The sequence below is a fragment of the Miscanthus floridulus genome, chromosome 13 (assembly GCF_019320115.1).
Source record: "Miscanthus floridulus cultivar M001 chromosome 13, ASM1932011v1, whole genome shotgun sequence".
In the NCBI taxonomy this organism is placed as follows: Eukaryota; Viridiplantae; Streptophyta; class Magnoliopsida; order Poales; family Poaceae; genus Miscanthus; species Miscanthus floridulus.
Genome location: NC_089592.1, coordinates 60,136,607 through 60,154,993, shown reverse-complemented (window position 1 = coordinate 60,154,993; position 18,387 = coordinate 60,136,607). Strand labels below are relative to the sequence as shown.

The following is an 18,387-nucleotide window of genomic DNA, read 5'->3' as shown; positions in this document are numbered from 1 at the left end:
GGTTGAAAATATTTGCACTGACAGCCGTTAGAGGTAAAAAGAATTTTTGCCAGTGTACATTACTAGATGCATGTTGCAATGGGCACACATTAGTCTTAAACATTGGACAAAGTGGCCAAAATAATACAGGTAAACAAAGTTGAATTATGGCAGCCCTTCAACTGTCATGTTGTTCACATTGTCCCCCCTTGATGAGAGCCCTTCATTCAGACAAGTTGGATGCGCAAGACCTTGAGGTCTGCACCCACTTTGTTTGACGAAAGCAATAGACAATTATGCTTCTGTTAGTCCATCAGGTCTCATAAGCTCCACACGTGATGATTAAGTCAATAAGAAAGGCTGTTACAGGAGAGTCAGTCACGTGTTAAAAGTCCCAATTATTTGGTTACCGTGACAGAGCAACATCTCTTCTAGTAACCTTCTCCCAGACTTTTGAGTGAGGTAGCAAACGCTGTACACTCCTGACAGGTGAACTCGCCAGACGCTGATAGATTCTCTTTTAAATTTGAATGCCTCTCGCAGTAGGGACGGTTGCATGTGCAGCATTTTGGGAGCTTGAGCCAGCAATCCATGCACAGAAAGTCAGAGCAGGCTAGTCCAGACTCACCGAGCTCCTCCAGGTCGATGCACCCACCACAAGTTTCACATCTAGCAACACAAAAGAAGCAACCTCGACATCGGGACCGACCATCCTTCACTTCCCTGAAGTATAATCAAAATCGTCAGAATGGAAGATACACAGAACCAATTTTTTTCAAATGAAAATTGGTATAGGTCATAGGTCAAAGTCAATAGACCTACAGAAAAGACTTGAAAATCAGAACCAACTATTCCAAAGACGAGCAACAAGCCAAAAACTAAATGTCAAGCTGCTTTCATGTAGCCCATAGGGGTGGGGAAAAAAAGAGCTACGGGACCATTGCCAAAAGAAACACCCAAGTCAGCTATACCACCACCACAGGAGATCCGATGCAAACAAATATCTATAGGTGAGACTAGTGACTTCCAGAAATCATCGATGGAGCCACGCACAAAGTAGAGAAAAGGTATAGCAATGCCAGCTCTACCAATAAACTGCAAGGGGAATTTCTAATGACAAGGCTGAATGGGAACTCAAAAGATTGAAGATTCAGAGGTACAGACCTGCAGTTCTTCCTTGTACAATCAAACACGAGTCTCACATTTCTGCACAAAGGGCACACATCTACATCAATAGGGCGACCGTCGTCCGTGTTCAGCACTTCATGGACTCTATGGTTGTAGTAAAGTGCTTGAGCATCTTGCTGTTGGCTACCTCTGCACACGAGAGACTTGATAACATCGAGATGGTGGTTAGTCATCTTGCAGATACCATGTAGTCGAACACGACTTAGATTTCCTTTGTGCCCATGCAAAAAATGAATAATTTTCACCAGACCATCAGCTGTTAATCCTGTGCATCTGGGCACAAAGAGCTGCAAGTAAAAGATAAACCCTTAGAACTAGATGCACATAGAGGCCAGTGCATTAGTACATAGCAGAAAGTGACAGAATGAGCATGTCAGTATGAGTTCTCAGTGAATGTTATATTCCGCAATAGTTTGCAGAATTTTTGCCATCCACATGATCTAAATTCTGATCCAGAAGTAATTAAATAGCAATCAGACAAACACATTTGTAATCTGCAGTACAAAACATAAACGCTGGACAAAATCTATCATGCAAATAAAACAAGATCAATAAGGCATAGTTTGAGGTGACAACAGTGTGAAACATTGGTCAAAATGACTCAACAGTTATTAACAAACAGCTGTTCTATTTTTTTGAACGTAGAAACAGCTCTGAAAGAACCAGGTAGTCCAAAGAAAGAATGCCAAATCTACAAATCCTCAGATACAAAAGCTTCAAGGATCATGGTTGGACCACCCACATGCCCCTAATATTGTCCTTTCCATACCATTGTTAGCCAATTCTTCCATCTCCGATGCATATAATCAATGCAACCAAACATGCTAGACCATCCTATTTTAGTGTACGTAGCCATTAATATTGTAGTGCCCTCCACAGTAGGTGCTCTCAAGTATTGCTTCCCAAATACCGCAGCCACGCACGAAATGGTGAAAATCTTCTATAATGGTGCTCTTAGCAATCCTCACAACTTCATCCATTGAATCAACTTGATCCAACTAGCTTTTGCAGTGCAACGGCTCTAAGAAGGCCTACTGGATTTGGCCTCTGTCTAAAATAATCATCATGAGCCTTCACCCCAACCACTATGCGTATGTTTGGACATCTCAAAAATTCTCCTTAAGAACTTTTCGTTGTACATGGGAGGATTTGTGAAGTAACCACAGCCATAATGTGCAAATTACAAAATTGTAAATGTCACAACCATATTTGTGTTGGGTACTACATAACCATTCTCAATGTGAAACAACATAAATGGTTGCAGAAAAATAGTCCCAAAAATATAAATATGCATGACCACAAGTTCACTGGTCGGCGCTATGAAATTCCGACACGTAGAGGGATTACTTTGCATTATCTTACATAATGAAAAAACATGAGTAATTTATAAAAACTATTAGGGGTTATTTAAATTATCTTTCATAATAACAAAGGTGAATAATTTAGATACAAACTTAAGATGGTTATTTTGAATTATATTTGATATAGGCAGAGGTAGGTAACTTAGATGTAAAATTAAGATGTCATTTTATATGCATATTTTATAATGGTAGAGGTGGGTGATAATTAGAGTTTACCAAATTAAAGGTCAGATATATCTGATTATTGTGAGAATTTTTAATATTTATGTTTTTTTCTAGCATGACCAGTGTGGATTAACGTGGAGCCTCTGTTAAAGCCTCTAATTAGTAAAAGTAAGTGGTTCTGGTACTATTTGAAGGATCGATTCACACATGAATAGGCAGTTAGATAGGGTGAATGGTTGCAGAAGTTAGATACAAAACTTTTTAACTCTTTCCTCTAAACCCAAAACTTAAATACACCTTATTTTTCATTTCTAGACAGAACAATAGTTTATTAGTGAAAGAGGTTTTGAGTTAAAACATAATTCTAACTGACCTCAAATTTAGACAGAATAAAATATATAAAACTCTTGAATTAATACAACAAAAATCATGTCAATCGGATTTCTAAATCAAGAGATATTAAATTTACAAACTTATAGTGACAAAATATAGTTGTCCATATTTTCAAGAGCATATGAAAAAAGCAGTATAAATGAACAAAAATTACCTGACACGTTAATTTACAAGGCTTGATCTTTAACTCAAAAGATGCATACACAAAGCATCCAAACAAGATCTCTGCGAGATCCAAAAATCCTAGATTATCCTTCTCGAATACAAATTTTCTCTCTATTTTTTTCTCTTATTGAATTGCAACCACGGAGCTCTACTTCTTGTTCTTAAATGGCAGCCCCTTCACCTCTATCTATAGGCCAAGACAACTTCACAGAATTTCCGTACAATACCAGCTGTATTACATCAAACTCATCACGACATCCTCTGTACATCACAATCCTAGTACAAAATCTTTTGTACATCAACATCTATAGTACAAAATCTTCTTACATCAACATCTGTAGTACGAAATTTTGTGGACATTATATCTCCAATACCATCCTTCGAACATTGTCATTCGCGGTATGAAATTTTTCATACATCTGCATCCATAGTATGAAACTTTTTGTACATCACATTTGCAGTCGTCTTCCATTTTAGCACGCCGACACCGAGTCACAAATTAACTCATGCAGTAGCAGGTCCTCGTATTCACCATTCTCTAGCCTGAACTTCTCTTTTGACATTTTTGACCAACAGGACCTTAGTTCCTCCCTAAACACATAGTTCCACAAATTTGATTTCTCTTGGAACTAATTTCAGTCCGACACAGACCACGTTCCACCTCGAGCAACGACTGATATGAACAACTAACCATGTATGTATGAGCACAAGTCCATGACTTGACTCGGCATTAGTCCATGCAACACCACTCCTGCGAGTGTGTTGCATTAATCTCAAAGCTAGCACAATCCCAGCATCCGCATTTGAACAAATGTACTTATGCTTATCACTTTGCAATGTCAGTTCTATTACAAACCAATTATTTATCATACATGATATTACACTTTGCCCCATACTCATCTTCAATCAAACACATCCTTGGGGCCAAGATAACAATGTCATCTGCAAGTGACTAACTCAGTGCGACTATGTACGCTACAAAGCACACATTAATCACAAGCACTTGTTTCATCGTTCACTAAAATCCCAAGACCGAAAATGGGGACCTAAATCCGTTTATAGGGATAATAAATAAATAAGACTTCAACGCAGCCACACAGGTGGACAGGTTCCACCGCATAAATAACTTAATTTACCCTTGAATGATATGCGCATTCTTGATTCCTATATGTGCCAAAAGATCGAGTTACAATTCTTGCATGACCTCCTTTCTTATTACCTCCAAGCCAACAATAGATTTTCTGTTTGTGTTCTACTCGTACAAAGGCCGGAACTTTATTTGAACATGTTTCTTCAATGCTGAAATGAAGCTTACTTGATTACTACTAGATTTTGTCTGTACAGTGTACACACTAGGCACTGCACCAGTGGGAGAACAGCATAATAATAATATATAACCAGAAAGCAGTTGCAGTTAACAGAATGAACAACCGTCCTGTACTCTGTCTAATTTGCTAGTTCAGTGCAGTGAGAAGGTGGAAATCTCATTTATTAGAGGGATTATTAAGTCACTAATAGCTAGAGAAGAGCTGAATCTTGTTCCCTGGCTCCGGGTCAAACGCATCGCCGCTCCTCTGCAGCTGGTACGCATAGTCCTCGTAGACCGGCAGCAATGGCGACAGCGGCGGCTGCGCCAAGGAGTCGTCCCACGACGCGACCATGTCGTCTAGCCCCATCTGGAACATGTTCTCCGGGACCGGCAACTCCATGTCCATGAGCGGGAACAGAGCCTCCTCGTCGCGGCTCCAGGACGACGACGACGCCGAGGCTGCAGAGTAGGACGTGGTCGGCGTCGAGACGGCAGCAGCAGCGGCGGCGGGTGAGGAAGTCGTCGTCGACGTCGGCAATGGCGGCGTCTGCTGGTCGCCCATCAGTGGCACCATGATCTCGTCCGGGTGCATCATGGGAACCTCGTCGGTGCAGAAGCCCGGAGAGTTGCTGAGGATATCGTCGCCTGCTAGTTCTTGCTGGCTAGCTGTCGTCGCCGCGGGCGGTGGCGTCACCGGTGCTGCGGCTGTCTTCTCCTGATCTGGAGGCTTCCGCAACGGAGATGGCGATGGCGATGGCTGCGCCGCCTGCGCTTCCGGCGAGCCAGTACCGGTGGCGGCGGTGGGCGGTGGGCTCTGCAGCTGCTGCGGATCAGGGGACGACGACGGGCAGAGGGGCTTGTGGGTGAGCGGGTCGATCCCCATCTTCTTGAGCTTCTTCTTGATGTGGGTGTTCCAGTGGTTCTTGATCTCGTTGTCCGTTCGCCCGGGCAAGTGCGACGCAATCTTGGACCACCTAATAACATTTTTTTTTGGTTTATTTATAAGAAGAAGAAACTAAGTTTATTTTCATTTTCATTTTTAGCTTGTAGGAGAAAAAGGAAAGAAGTATATCTCGGTATGTATATATGGCGCACCTGTTGCCGAGCTGAGCATGCAGGTCGATGACGAGCTTCTCCTCGGCGTCGGAGAGCAGGCCCCTCTTGAGGTCCGGCCGCAGGTAGTTGGTCCACCGCAGCCGGCAGCTCTTCCCGCACCGTAGCAGCCCTGCATGCAGTTTGGCACGCAACAAATTTGATTCTCTCTCATCGTCACAAAAACTAAACTGCGAAGCATGCATGCTGCAGGGAGTTCTTTATTTGAACGATCGATCGATCTGCAGGGACAGGGACAGGGAGAGATCAATCGAGCAAGAGCATGCAGTTGCACGCACCGGCGAGCTTGGGCACGGCGCGCCAGCAGCACTGGCCGTTGCCGAGGATGAAGCTGACGAGCTTCTGGTCCTCCTCCGCCGTCCACGGCCCCTTCTTCAGCCCCACCTTGTCGCAGCACGGCTGCCGACCCATGGTAGAGTAGAGGCGAGCGATGGACCAGGACGATATGTAATAACGATGTGGACGACGGGGTAATGGCGGCACAAACCCTGTCCGATGATCGCGAGCGAGCTGCGATGTGTGTAGACGACGGACGGGGTGCAGTGCCCACTGCCCACCTGCCTTTATAAGGCTCCTGCAGCTGGGAGCCGGGGCAGAAGATGAGAGGAGCTAACCGTACTGCATGCGTGATCGATCACCAAGCAAAGGGACGTCGACGTCGTCGTCGTCATCGTCGTGCTGCTGCTAGCTACCTGCTTGCGTGCATGTGACGTCGAATCCATGAGCCAGCCAGCCTTCCCCCGCCCGCTACCCGGCCGTGCATACATAGGAGGACAGCCGTCGTACGTGAAGCTGAGCGGCGGGCCCGGGCGGCAGTCGGCAGCGTTGGTTGAGCCTACCACGTGGCGCCCTGAGGCGGGCCCGCCTGCCTGAGCTTCTGCTCATGGGTCCCTTTTGCTTGCGATGCAATTGCAAGTGCTGCACTGCAAAGCCTCCGATCCGTCTGCTGTGCACTGTGCTCAATGCCTTCCTTTCTTTTTCCTTTTCCTTTCGTGCTTGCTTGACCTCAGAATTATATATCTTGAGTTGGGTTAAATCTTCCACGGGTCTTGTTCTTCTCCTTGTCTGATTGTGTTTTATTTACGCGGCTGTGGTTGACTTAGCTAGCCCCTACAGAATTGTCCAACCGAGCCACCATCATCTCTAGCTAAGTAGCTATCCTCTAGGCGTTCAGTTCAGAAATGATGCCGCGTAGTACGTGATTTTTTCTTTCTTTCCCAGTGATTTGCCGTCTTGAAATGCTATGATGAAACTGCGATGAAATGTCAGTCAAGGCATTCTAGAGCCTTGCAGCCGCTGTCTGCTGCTGGCCGAACTGGTGGACTTGGGCGGCGGCGGGCATGGCTCACGGCTGGCTGGCTTGTCGGCCGCCACCACGCTGGAATGTTTGAACGCTGGCCACCACGGATGCATACGTACAAATGCGGTTGACATTTCCACTCTTCTCTTGTCAGTACGTGTAAGCAGCTTCCGTGACATCACAGTTCACAGAGCGAGGCTGCGAGGATGGGGATGGTCGCCGGCTTACGCCAGGGAACCGACCATGCATGCATGTTGACCAATTTGTTCTAATGTTCTTCGAAATGTTGAAGTGTGCAAAGGTAGATTAGTAAGAAATGGCAGCAAGCTAACGACAGGGATCAGTAAGAATTGAGTGGTAAAGAAGACAAAACCAGCAGTTTGCTCAATCGGACAGTTAGAAAGAGCCTGGCGGGGTTGGTTTGTTTTAGTTGACCGTGGATTTAACTGATTCACCAACCAACAGTTACAGTCAGGCATGCATATTTCCCCTTTCTTTCAGATTGGGCACGCAGTAAGAACACACGCTGAAACTGTACTTCGTTTCTTTTACTTGGCCCGTACGCCGTCGATTTAACCGATTCACCAACCGACAGTAACGCACAGTACAGTCAAGATTTCAACTCCAAGAACAGGTTGAACGAATGAATGAGCGGCTGCTTATTTTCCTCCTTCCCTCGTTATTAATTATGTTCAGATGAACGAAGATCAATTCGTGCTAATTTTTGGACTTGTAAGTCAAATTAGTGTACAGTGGTCCACTTAATTTACCACCTCCTCCTTATTGAATAGAAATAAATAAAAAAAATTGCTGAAGACAATCATCTGGTCAGTCAAAATAATCATGTCTTAGCCATCACTCATTCAGTCTAGCTACCAGCATGATTAGCCACTCTTCTTTACAGAAAACTAATCAAATCATCTGAGACTTGACCCAATCCATGCCGTCGTGCACCGTGTTTCGGTGTCGCTGCGAGGCCCAATCCTCGACTGAACCAGAATCAAAAGCTCCCGAAATTAAACCAACGGTGATCGTCACGCTTTTCTCTACTGTCATCCACTATAATCCTTCATCAAGTCATTCCTCAATCAATTTCGATGTCACGACTCACGAGCCTTTTGACATGGGATGTGAAAGCATCAGGGCCCTGGATTAGGAGTGGCCAGGTGGCAGGCGCTTTGCACTTGCACACAAAGGAAGCGATCAGATCGCCACACCCACACATGACATGATGGCAAGATGATGGTTGGGGTTGGGTGGCCCAAAGATTGTGTTCTCCCAACCAACATGGCCATACAACGGACACGGCGGAGAGGTCAGAGATCTTGCATTGTATCCGGCTCGCCATCGCAAAAAGGCTCTCTTTTTGCCTCGGCCGGCTCCCTGCGGATGCATCCAGTCGCGCCGGACGCGTGTGATCGGGGAGGGCGTTAGTGCTCATGTAAATGTCATGCATGGATTCGTGGCCTCTTGTTCTTCAGTGCCTGTGCCTCACGACGGCCGGCCACCGACCGACTATAGTAGGAAATGGAAAGCGTTTCGTTTCTAGCTGACGGACGGTGCTGCGTTTCTGTTGGTGGTGTGTCAGCGAGCGAGCCAAGAGGTGCCCTTCACTCCAGCTCATGGTTCATGGCAACGATCAGGGGGCTGGATTGGATGGAACAGCCCAGCAGGCTGCCTTGCCTTAGAACTCACTAGTGACTACGTAGTGAAACCATGTGTCAGCGTTTTTGGCGGACGAATCCGATGCTGCCACCTGTTCGGTCGGCGGCCAGTTTTTTGTTCTTTTATTTTTTTCTCCGAGTGGTTTCAGTCAGTAATTGGCATCGAAATTTTACACCCAGGAGATCAGGGAGGGGAAAAAATTTTCTCAGTTTCACACCCACAAAGGGCTCATGATCCTACCTTCATTCAGACGGGGTCTGAACATTGAGGACGCTAAAGCTTATGGTCTCTCCATCAGTAAAAGTTATATTCCGGAATCGGTTTCACCGCGTTAATCAGAGGTCTCCCTCGTGAAATTGACGTGTGGAACCTTAGCGAGCAATGGGAAATCAAGAGCTCACAAGGTAACTTTTGCATTGTTTCTTCCTTTCCTCACTTCAGAGTAGTTCAGATGTTGCCTTGATCACATGGAGAACGATGGTGTATACATGACAGTAAAAAGGTAACTGATTGTATCCTGGGATCACCAAGCAAACAGGAAAAAAAAAACTAGTCCAGGTTGTACTGTACAATTCTGCCATCAATCAGCGTCAAGAAAAATATGAGAGCAGAGTATGACCAGATGGAATCTGAATACAAAAGTTTCAAATGACTGCAAATCGCATTCATTTTTTTATTTTCGGATACCTGCCAGTGATATATCATCTTCATCCAGATTTTTTTTTTTTTAATAATCTTCATCCAGATTTTGGACAGATATAACCAAATAGTTCCATGGCATAGCATTTCTCTTATGGGAGTTGTGAACTAGATAGAAGAACAGATACAGAGGTTGAAAATATTTGCACTGACAGCCGTTAGAGGTAAAAAGAATTTTTGCCAGTGTACATTACTAGATGCATGTTGCAATGGGCACACATTAGTCTTAAACATTGGACAAAGTGGCCAAAATAATACAGGTAAACAAAGTTGAATTATGGCAGCCCTTCAACTGTCATGTTGTTCACATTGTCCCCCCTTGATGAGAGCCCTTCATTCAGACAAGTTGGATGCGCAAGACCTTGAGGTCTGCACCCACTTTGTTTGACGAAAGCAATAGACAATTATGCTTCTGTTAGTCCATCAGGTCTCATAAGCTCCACACGTGATGATTAAGTCAATAAGAAAGGCTGTTACAGGAGAGTCAGTCACGTGTTAAAAGTCCCAATTATTTGGTTACCGTGACAGAGCAACATCTCTTCTAGTAACCTTCTCCCAGACTTTTGAGTGAGGTAGCAAACGCTGTACACTCCTGACAGGTGAACTCGCCAGACGCTGATAGATTCTCTTTTAAATTTGAATGCCTCTCGCAGTAGGGACGGTTGCATGTGCAGCATTTTGGGAGCTTGAGCCAGCAATCCATGCACAGAAAGTCAGAGCAGGCTAGTCCAGACTCACCGAGCTCCTCCAGGTCGATGCACCCACCACAAGTTTCACATCTAGCAACACAAAAGAAGCAACCTCGACATCGGGACCGACCATCCTTCACTTCCCTGAAGTATAATCAAAATCGTCAGAATGGAAGATACACAGAACCAATTTTTTTCAAAATGAAAATTGGTATAGGTCATAGGTCAAAGTCAATAGACCTACAGAAAAGACTTGAAAATCAGAACCAACTATTCCAAAGACGAGCAACAAGCCAAAAACTAAATGTCAAGCTGCTTTCATGTAGCCCATAGGGGTGGGGAAAAAAAGAGCTACGGGACCATTGCCAAAAGAAACACCCAAGTCAGCTATACCACCACCACAGGAGATCCGATGCAAACAAATATCTATAGGTGAGACTAGTGACTTCCAGAAATCATCGATGGAGCCACGCACAAAGTAGAGAAAAGGTATAGCAATGCCAGCTCTACCAATAAACTGCAAGGGGAATTTCTAATGACAAGGCTGAATGGGAACTCAAAAGATTGAAGATTCAGAGGTACAGACCTGCAGTTCTTCCTTGTACAATCAAACACGAGTCTCACATTTCTGCACAAAGGGCACACATCTACATCAATAGGGCGACCGTCGTCCGTGTTCAGCACTTCATGGACTCTATGGTTGTAGTAAAGTGCTTGAGCATCTTGCTGTTGGCTACCTCTGCACACGAGAGACTTGATAACATCGAGATGGTGGTTAGTCATCTTGCAGATACCATGTAGTCGAACACGACTTAGATTTCCTTTGTGCCCATGCAAAAAATGAATAATTTTCACCAGACCATCAGCTGTTAATCCTGTGCATCTGGGCACAAAGAGCTGCAAGTAAAAGATAAACCCTTAGAACTAGATGCACATAGAGGCCAGTGCATTAGTACATAGCAGAAAGTGACAGAATGAGCATGTCAGTATGAGTTCTCAGTGAATGTTATATTCCGCAATAGTTGCAGAATTTTTGCCATCCACATGATCTAAATTCTGATCCAGAAGTAATTAAATAGCAATCAGACAAACACATTTGTAATCTGCAGTACAAAACATAAACGCTGGACAAAATCTATCATGCAAATAAAACAAGATCAATAAGGCATAGTTTGAGGTGACAACAGTGTGAAACATTGGTCAAAATGACTCAACAGTTATTAACAAACAGCTGTTCTATTTTTTTGAACGTAGAAACAGCTGTTCTAAGCATCTCTCTTTTTTCATTGGGCTTGTACCTCCAAGATCACTCAACAATTCAAATGGAGCAACTTAATAAGTCTTCAATACCCTTTTACAAAATTAGGAACTGTAAAGTTTGTAAGGGATCTAGGAACTGTAAACTTTGTCATAAACTGGAATCACGTGACCACTTGTTCTTCAAATGCCCCATAGCTCAGGTGACCTGGACTTGGATCAGAATCAGCATGGGATGGAGAGAAAACCCAGTGTCGTTGAGATCTTTTGAGATGTTGGGGTCAGAAAAAGGAAGTCAGAACTGGTGGAAGCTAATAGTCTTAGCAAGTGTTACTAGGGGTGTGTGGAAAACAAGAAATGTCTAGTTCTTAACCCCTAAACAATTAGCTTACAAAATTCTCAGTTTTCTGAACCAGCGGAGGTCGATGGCGAGGAAGGAAACACCAAGGCTGGAGACCCTTATCGGGAGACGAGGAATTAGCAAAATGGTGACAACTGAAGCTCTGCATGTAATAGGATAGCCCGGATGGGTTTCTGTTTCATCAGATTCTATTTCTGTAATAGGACAGCTTTTGGTTGGCGAGTGTGTTTCTAGGGGATTGTTGCTAGTCTCAGTGGAGGTAGTGGACTGAACTTTGTAGCTGGTTACACAGTGGACTGAACTTTGTAGCTGGTTACACCAGCAAACTTTTTAAGCTTTCAATATAAGCAGGGCCGAACCTTTGGTCAAAAAAGGGAGCAGCAATCACTGTTCCAGGCTTTTAGTATGAAACCGGTCATTATTAATGAACCATTACTGGTTTGCATCTAGTAAAGTACAATGTAGCGTATATGGATTCATACATCGGCAGCATTCATCCACAAATGGCAATAATAGCTCATGGTCGCAAACATGGCAGTGTTTTAAGTGCTCCAGCTTTTTGTTCCCCCTTTCTTATTTGGAAAGGCATGTTACCACTTTTCATGCCCAATAATAAATCAACACTTCCAGTGCAATGTGCTGTGCAGGGTTTAATGAGACAAGGCAAAACTACCAGAGATCCAGTCTAGCAGGCGACAAAAAGATTGTTGGTTCTGTAATGCAGATAACCACCTCAGCTAGCCAAGCAGAAACAAAAAATAAGGCAAACAAAAATAAGAGGATCCTAATCCACAAGAAAGTGAACAAAATCCAGCACATTTTTTGTAATTTTTAACATTTTAAACAAAAAATTTAACAGACCTAAATTTGTACTACTTGTTTACTGGCTTTGCCATGCTTCAAGAAAAATTACTCCACAACAGCATGTAACCTGTGCATTAAACTTATATATTTAAAGATACTAAGCCAGGAATCAATCGATCATTAAGATCATGTTGAACTCAAGTTCAGTCAGTAAGAACACTGAATAAATTACTGTGGACAATGGCTATGGTCTCACTGGATGAGGATAACAAGTGCCATGGGCAGTTTAGAAGCTAGCCAGTCAGGGGCTTGAACAACGGGATCAGTGGCGTTATGATATAGAGAGAATGTCTTACTCTAAGAAATACGTCTGAAGATCAAGAGTTACCTGTGAAGAATTTTTAGAATAATATTCAATCTGCCTCACATTGAAGCACAGGAAATGGAAGAAAAGTCTGTGAGTCATGTGATGACAAGACAATGTACCATAACTTATATCAGTGTGTATTACAGAATATCTGGAATTGTGTCTGCTATTTTAGAAGGATTTCGGCAGGTCTCAGCCAAATTCCATGTCAAATTATGAGCAAGATTGGTTTCCTCTAGAATGGTCCTTTTACGGTTAGTGGTTACTGAACTGCTATATCATGAATGATATCGCAGCTACCCAATAAGATGATACCAGGGAAACAAATTCTTCATATATGCCTTCTTAAGTGCTGATGCCTTGAAAATCCATCTAATTATTGCATCTAACTTCTGAACAAGCCAAATTCTGGCTGCTTATGGAGTGGATTTTGATTATGGTTCTAGTTTTTTTTAATTGAACATGCAGGAGAGCTGCATATATTTATATTACGAAGAAAAAGGGGCAAGAACCCTTACAACACACACGCACACATTCATATTTCTAAGCATACATTCGCACCCTTTGTATATAGCAAAACAACAGCCTCGACCAAAGAACTAGAACACCTACTGGTCGCTCACAGGCTCAAGGGCGAGAAGGAAATGCCCTGAGCACCAGCCAAACTCCAAAAGAAAATCACCTCAAAGGCGAGCAACAAGACTCCAACCAAGTTGGGAGAAATTCCATCAAACACGAACAGGTTACGATGATTCCAAATCATCCAGGCCCCAAGAATTATAATCGATTTCAGCCCTTTCCTCACCATGCCAATCACCCTCGACTGCACTTTAACCTACCAATCACCCTCAATTCTGGTTCTAGTTCTTCCGTCAACTGCACTAGAATGAGGAATCCTAGTAATGTATTAGATATATGGCCTGTAGCTTCAGCTACTTTGGACTTTACTCTGCACTGGTGTCCCCCAACTTTTAATACACTCAAACTGAACAGTGAGCTCGTGTCTAAATCAACACACAATGTGCCAGCAAAAAAAAATGAGGATATAGAATAATGGGAAAACCCTGTCTAAAATCCTTTTTCTCAAAACCTTAAATATAGAATAATGTGACGTGCCGGAACCGTGACTAGGGGCTCATGTTGGGTTTCAACTCTAGCCTACCCCAACTTGCTTAGGACTAAAAGGCTTTGTTGTTGTTGTTGTTGTTGTTGTAATGGGAAAGCGAGAAAAGGTATCCATGTGAACTGACAAAAGTAAGGCATGCAAAGAGTATTCCAGAAAAAATAAATGCCTTTGTACCAAATACTTTAGTTATAAAAGCACAGAACAGATCGAATATGATCACTGCCCTGATCAAATGCACATGCAAATGCAACACTGATTAAGAATGCTCCTAAAAATGAGGTCTATCTACTCTAGTTACATCACCAAATCACACAAAATTGTTACATCCCTGAGGGGGGAAAGCAGCTATTATTATGATCAAATACCCCTTCCCAAGATATAGACCATTCTTCCTCACTCACAAAAGATATACTTTGTAGTTCGTAGAAATGATGTTACATTAATGGAGAACATGAATATGAGAGCTTTTCATCACAACAACCATTAAGCTAGTAAATGTTCATAAGGAAATTGCCTCAAAAAAGTTCCTAAGGAACAAAGAAGACTATCTACACCTTCATCCAGGTGCATTTGATCAGATTTTTTTCCTAGGTAAGCCTTTTTGCAGGCAGCAGCCTTTGGCGTTGACAGTTTTTTTTTTTTTTTTTTTTGAGGGAGGCGTTGACAGTTATTCAAGAGATCTAACTCCATTGGTGAAATAAGAGTTCGCAGAATATAAATGTTCACCTCCTGGTCATACACTAAACCTCTAATGCAACAGAACCCTTAAACAGTGATTAGTTTTGGATTAAGGCAAATCCGATGAAAAGATAGAGAAACCTTAAGATCCTTTGTTTACTCAATTGTTATCCTTCACAAGAGAAGTACTATAACGTGCCTTTTTTTAACCACAGTATAACCAATAATTGATTCTAATAAATGCAATTAGTGATGAAACATTCTCAAGAGATATGCAGCTAATCACAATATGCTATACACCTAAATGAAGTCTCTGGAAACCATGATCAGCGCTGCTGCGGCCCTTTTCAGTAGTGAAAGATAGTATGCTGGTTGGACCATTCCATTTTTTTTCCTCGACCTATGCAGGAGAACTGCATGTCATTTCATTAAGAAGAAGAGAGAAATACAAAAGAAAGAGGCAAAGTGCCTTTTCCAGACCCAAAAAAAATGCATACACACAAAAGTGCACCACACAAAACAATAAACGACCACCAACAGACCCTCAACTAAAAAAGAGTTTTAGATGACCAGGGCGAGCAGCCTCAAGTCTTTGCTGAAGGACAAGATTAAGAAGCTAGCTAGCTCATGTGAACTGAGAAATAGCTCGGTTGGTAGAGCCTCCAGGCTCCAGCTGAGAGGCTGCCAATGTGGGATCAAACCAGGGTGCTCATAGATCATGGGAGTACCTTGCTAAAGGGTGTACTCTCCTCTCTTAAGACAAAGCCAAGGGGACATCAAGGAACTCTGCAACTAGGATACAAGTTAATGTCATGAACTCACTGAACACAGTCAAGGCACCAAGAAACCAACATCCTATTACTTGTACTTTATGTAACGTCCCCCACCCCCAAAATCAAACTTAAGCAGATTTCAAGGTTGCATTAACTAATCTCCTTGTAGCAACCAAAGTTTTGGTAAGACAACATGAAAATTATATATTTGCACCAGCAAAATCCTTATATACTTACGTCCATCCAAAGAAGGGCTCATACCTACTTCTCTAGTCTTCAGAACAAATGTTACCTCATACAGCAATGGCTAGAATAGTACAGTTACATACTTCTTTCCACGTATGCTGTCCATTGTGAGCATAGCACAGCATACCTAAGCATAAACATTCTCATTTGTCTTCATATATGTATCTATTATTATACAAACAATACTAGTAATTTCCTATCTTAATTGTCCCTCTGATACTGGAGTAAGTAAATCAGTCAATTCTGCTCTCATATTTTATTGCGCACTAATTCATGAGCTCATGGCGTCAAGTTTATAATTTTTATTCATAATTATGCATTGCTGTCTCATTTAGATGATAGTTGCCCATCAACCATGTGTTCAACAGGGAGTTAGGTGCCACTTTAACTTGGTTGGATATATACCTGCCCTTTGTTTTTAGAATCTTAATACTATTACACTTGCCGCAGTTCTTTTCTTGTATTTGTGTATCAAGGCGACAAGGCATGTCTTTCTTTTTACCTACTTGTTTATTGTGACCGAGGAGAGCTGTGTATCATTATATTATAAAAGAAAAAAGAGGGGGGAACCCCAAGCACACTGGTTTAAAAGGTTACAGACTCGCCAGTGCTAAAAGAAAAAACGACCTTAACCACAAACTCTACTGAGACTCAACATCGGCTGGGGCAGACAAGCAGGACATCCCTCAAGCCCCAGCCAACATCCACAGATGAAGCTCTTCTGTAGCGAGCATCCAGGACGCCCCTAGATTAGGTGCCATGCCATCAAAGACACATCAATTCCGATGCTTCCAAAGACTCCATGCTCCGAGGATGATCAGGTAGTTTAAACCTTTCTGCACCTGTCCATCAACTAAATTATTCACTTTGCTCCACCAGTCATCAAAGCATCCTTCATCAGCTGAAGGGGAAAGTTCTTGGAGTCCAAACCGTCTGAGGAGGCAAAACCAAAACTGCCTTGCAAACACACAAGTAACTAACAGGTGGTCAATTGTCTCTTCATCTTGAGCACAGTGAGGACAAAGAGTTGGGTGGGGCAAGTTTCTTCGGGCAAGCCGATCTGCATCTGGGTCTTATCATAAATTTTAGGACAGGCTCTCTAACTGTCAGGAACAACCCAAATGCAATAAAACTACAAAAGGACACCTTAAATTGAAGGGTAAAACTTGTCATATCCCCATTGCCCTCTTTAAGTTATATAATAACATGAGCCCATCTAGACAAATGGAATTGAACCTTGCGTTGACAGTTCCTTTTTTATTATCTATATTCATCTTGTTTGTTTAGAACAACTGAACGAGTTCATTAATTACGGTACTGTCTGAAAAAATGAGAAATATAACTAATCTATATGGGAAACTGAGGAATAAGATAATCGAAATCATGGAATGTCCACTGAATTAACAACATATTGTGTTACATCCATTACACAAGTACTCCTAATCCTAAACGGCCACCGTGAAGAGGCGTAATAGCAAACACTAACCATTACGTTAGAATGATTCCGTGAACGATCCAGTCCGCAAACTATATGTCAATTTCGTGCACAAGTAGAGCATCACAGTACCTCGGTGACGTCGGGGTTGCGCTCGACGATGCGCAGCAGGCCGGCGTCGGATACGCGGGGGCACCCGAGGAGGTGGAGTGACCGGAGCCTCCCCTGCGCCCTGTCCGTCAACGCGAGGAGCGCCTCGTCCGTGATCCGGTGGCTGAGCGGCGGCTCCACGACGAGGCGCAGCCAGAGGAGCGGGTCCCCCGCGACGGCCTCGCGGAGGCCGCGGCACGCGCGCGCGCAGGCCAGCAGCTCCCGCAGCCGCATGTAGCCCAGAGTCAGGAGGAGAGCGGCGTGCGGCTCGCCCGGGGAGGAGGCGGGGCCGGCCGCGGGCGGCGGCGGTGGCGCGGATGCCGCCGTGGCGGTTGTCGGCAGCATTTGAGTGGTCGGTGCGGGTTGCCTTGAGGAGGGAGGTGGAACTGGAAATGACAGCGGCACGATTCCAAACCGAGACGCCGGCCTGATGCTCTGGATTTTTTTTTTTTTGTACGGTTTCGTCAGTCCGTGCCAGCCTTGTTTTGTTTCAGGTTTGTCACCGTTGGATGTACGTACACCTACAACATGTCTACGTGCCCAGGTTTGTTCACCTACATGTCTAGATGACCAGGCGTTTAAAACTTTCATATGACCTTCGTGGGAATAAAAAACATTAGAAAATATCTCTAGATGTTATAAGCTCTTTGGGCTGTTTGTTAGAGGCATAGTAATGTACTAGGCAGCTCGTTATCGGGTCTTACTGTCTTTCCATTCACTCTTATCCTGCATAATACTGACCATATTTTTCGCTAGACAGTTTTCTATGTCATCTTTTTAATTCTCCATACGTTAGATCATGTCTAAATCAATTAGCGATTTTGTGGATGCCTTGAGTTGCCCGCTACACTACATGTCGGAAGTGCAGCAGTGTTATAAAAACAAAAACTTTTAACACTACTTGTTTCGTGTCGTAGCATCAATATTCCAGACCAAGTGAAGGATGCATCTTCGTTTACTCGATTTCTTTACAAACTAGCACCTCTCACATCTTCATGAATTTTATCTTCAATCTGTGAATCATTGGTCTCATGAAACTCCACATCATGAACCTCCTCCACTATGGCATGGGTCTTGTTCTATACTCTATAAGATTTGTTATTCGATGCATATCCAAACAAGAACCTTTCATCGCACTTCCTATCAAATTTGCTCAGTCTTATG

The 18,387-nt window shown here is 43.4% G+C and overlaps 3 protein-coding genes across 3 annotated transcripts; all 3 read right to left on the bottom strand.

The window, feature by feature from the left end:
• Positions 1-1,958, bottom strand: LOC136499894 (F-box protein SKIP28-like). The gene is made up of 3 exons (XM_066495389.1): positions 1,937-1,958; positions 1,144-1,474; positions 1-702 (listed from the first exon to the last, which is right to left on the bottom strand). Exons 1-3 carry the CDS (start codon positions 1,956-1,958, stop codon positions 411-413), a joined length of 645 nt encoding a protein of 214 aa, XP_066351486.1. The 3' UTR covers positions 1-410.
• A 2,452-nt stretch (positions 1,959-4,410) lies between these two features.
• LOC136500986 (MYB-like transcription factor ODO1) lies at positions 4,411-6,317 on the bottom strand. Its single transcript, XM_066496476.1, has 3 exons — positions 5,952-6,317; positions 5,656-5,785; positions 4,411-5,534 (listed from the first exon to the last, which is right to left on the bottom strand). Exons 1-3 carry the CDS (start codon positions 6,082-6,084, stop codon positions 4,763-4,765), a joined length of 1,035 nt encoding a protein of 344 aa, XP_066352573.1. The 5' UTR covers positions 6,085-6,317; the 3' UTR covers positions 4,411-4,762.
• Positions 6,318-9,468: 3,151 nt separating this feature from the next.
• Positions 9,469-17,639, bottom strand: LOC136501530 (F-box protein SKIP28-like). The gene is made up of 3 exons (XM_066497055.1): positions 17,206-17,639; positions 10,613-10,923; positions 9,469-10,170 (listed from the first exon to the last, which is right to left on the bottom strand). The coding sequence occupies exons 1-3, from the start codon at positions 17,566-17,568 to the stop codon at positions 9,879-9,881; spliced, it is 966 nt and encodes a 321-aa protein (XP_066353152.1). The 5' UTR covers positions 17,569-17,639; the 3' UTR covers positions 9,469-9,878.
• Between the last annotated feature and the right edge of the window lie 748 nt (positions 17,640-18,387).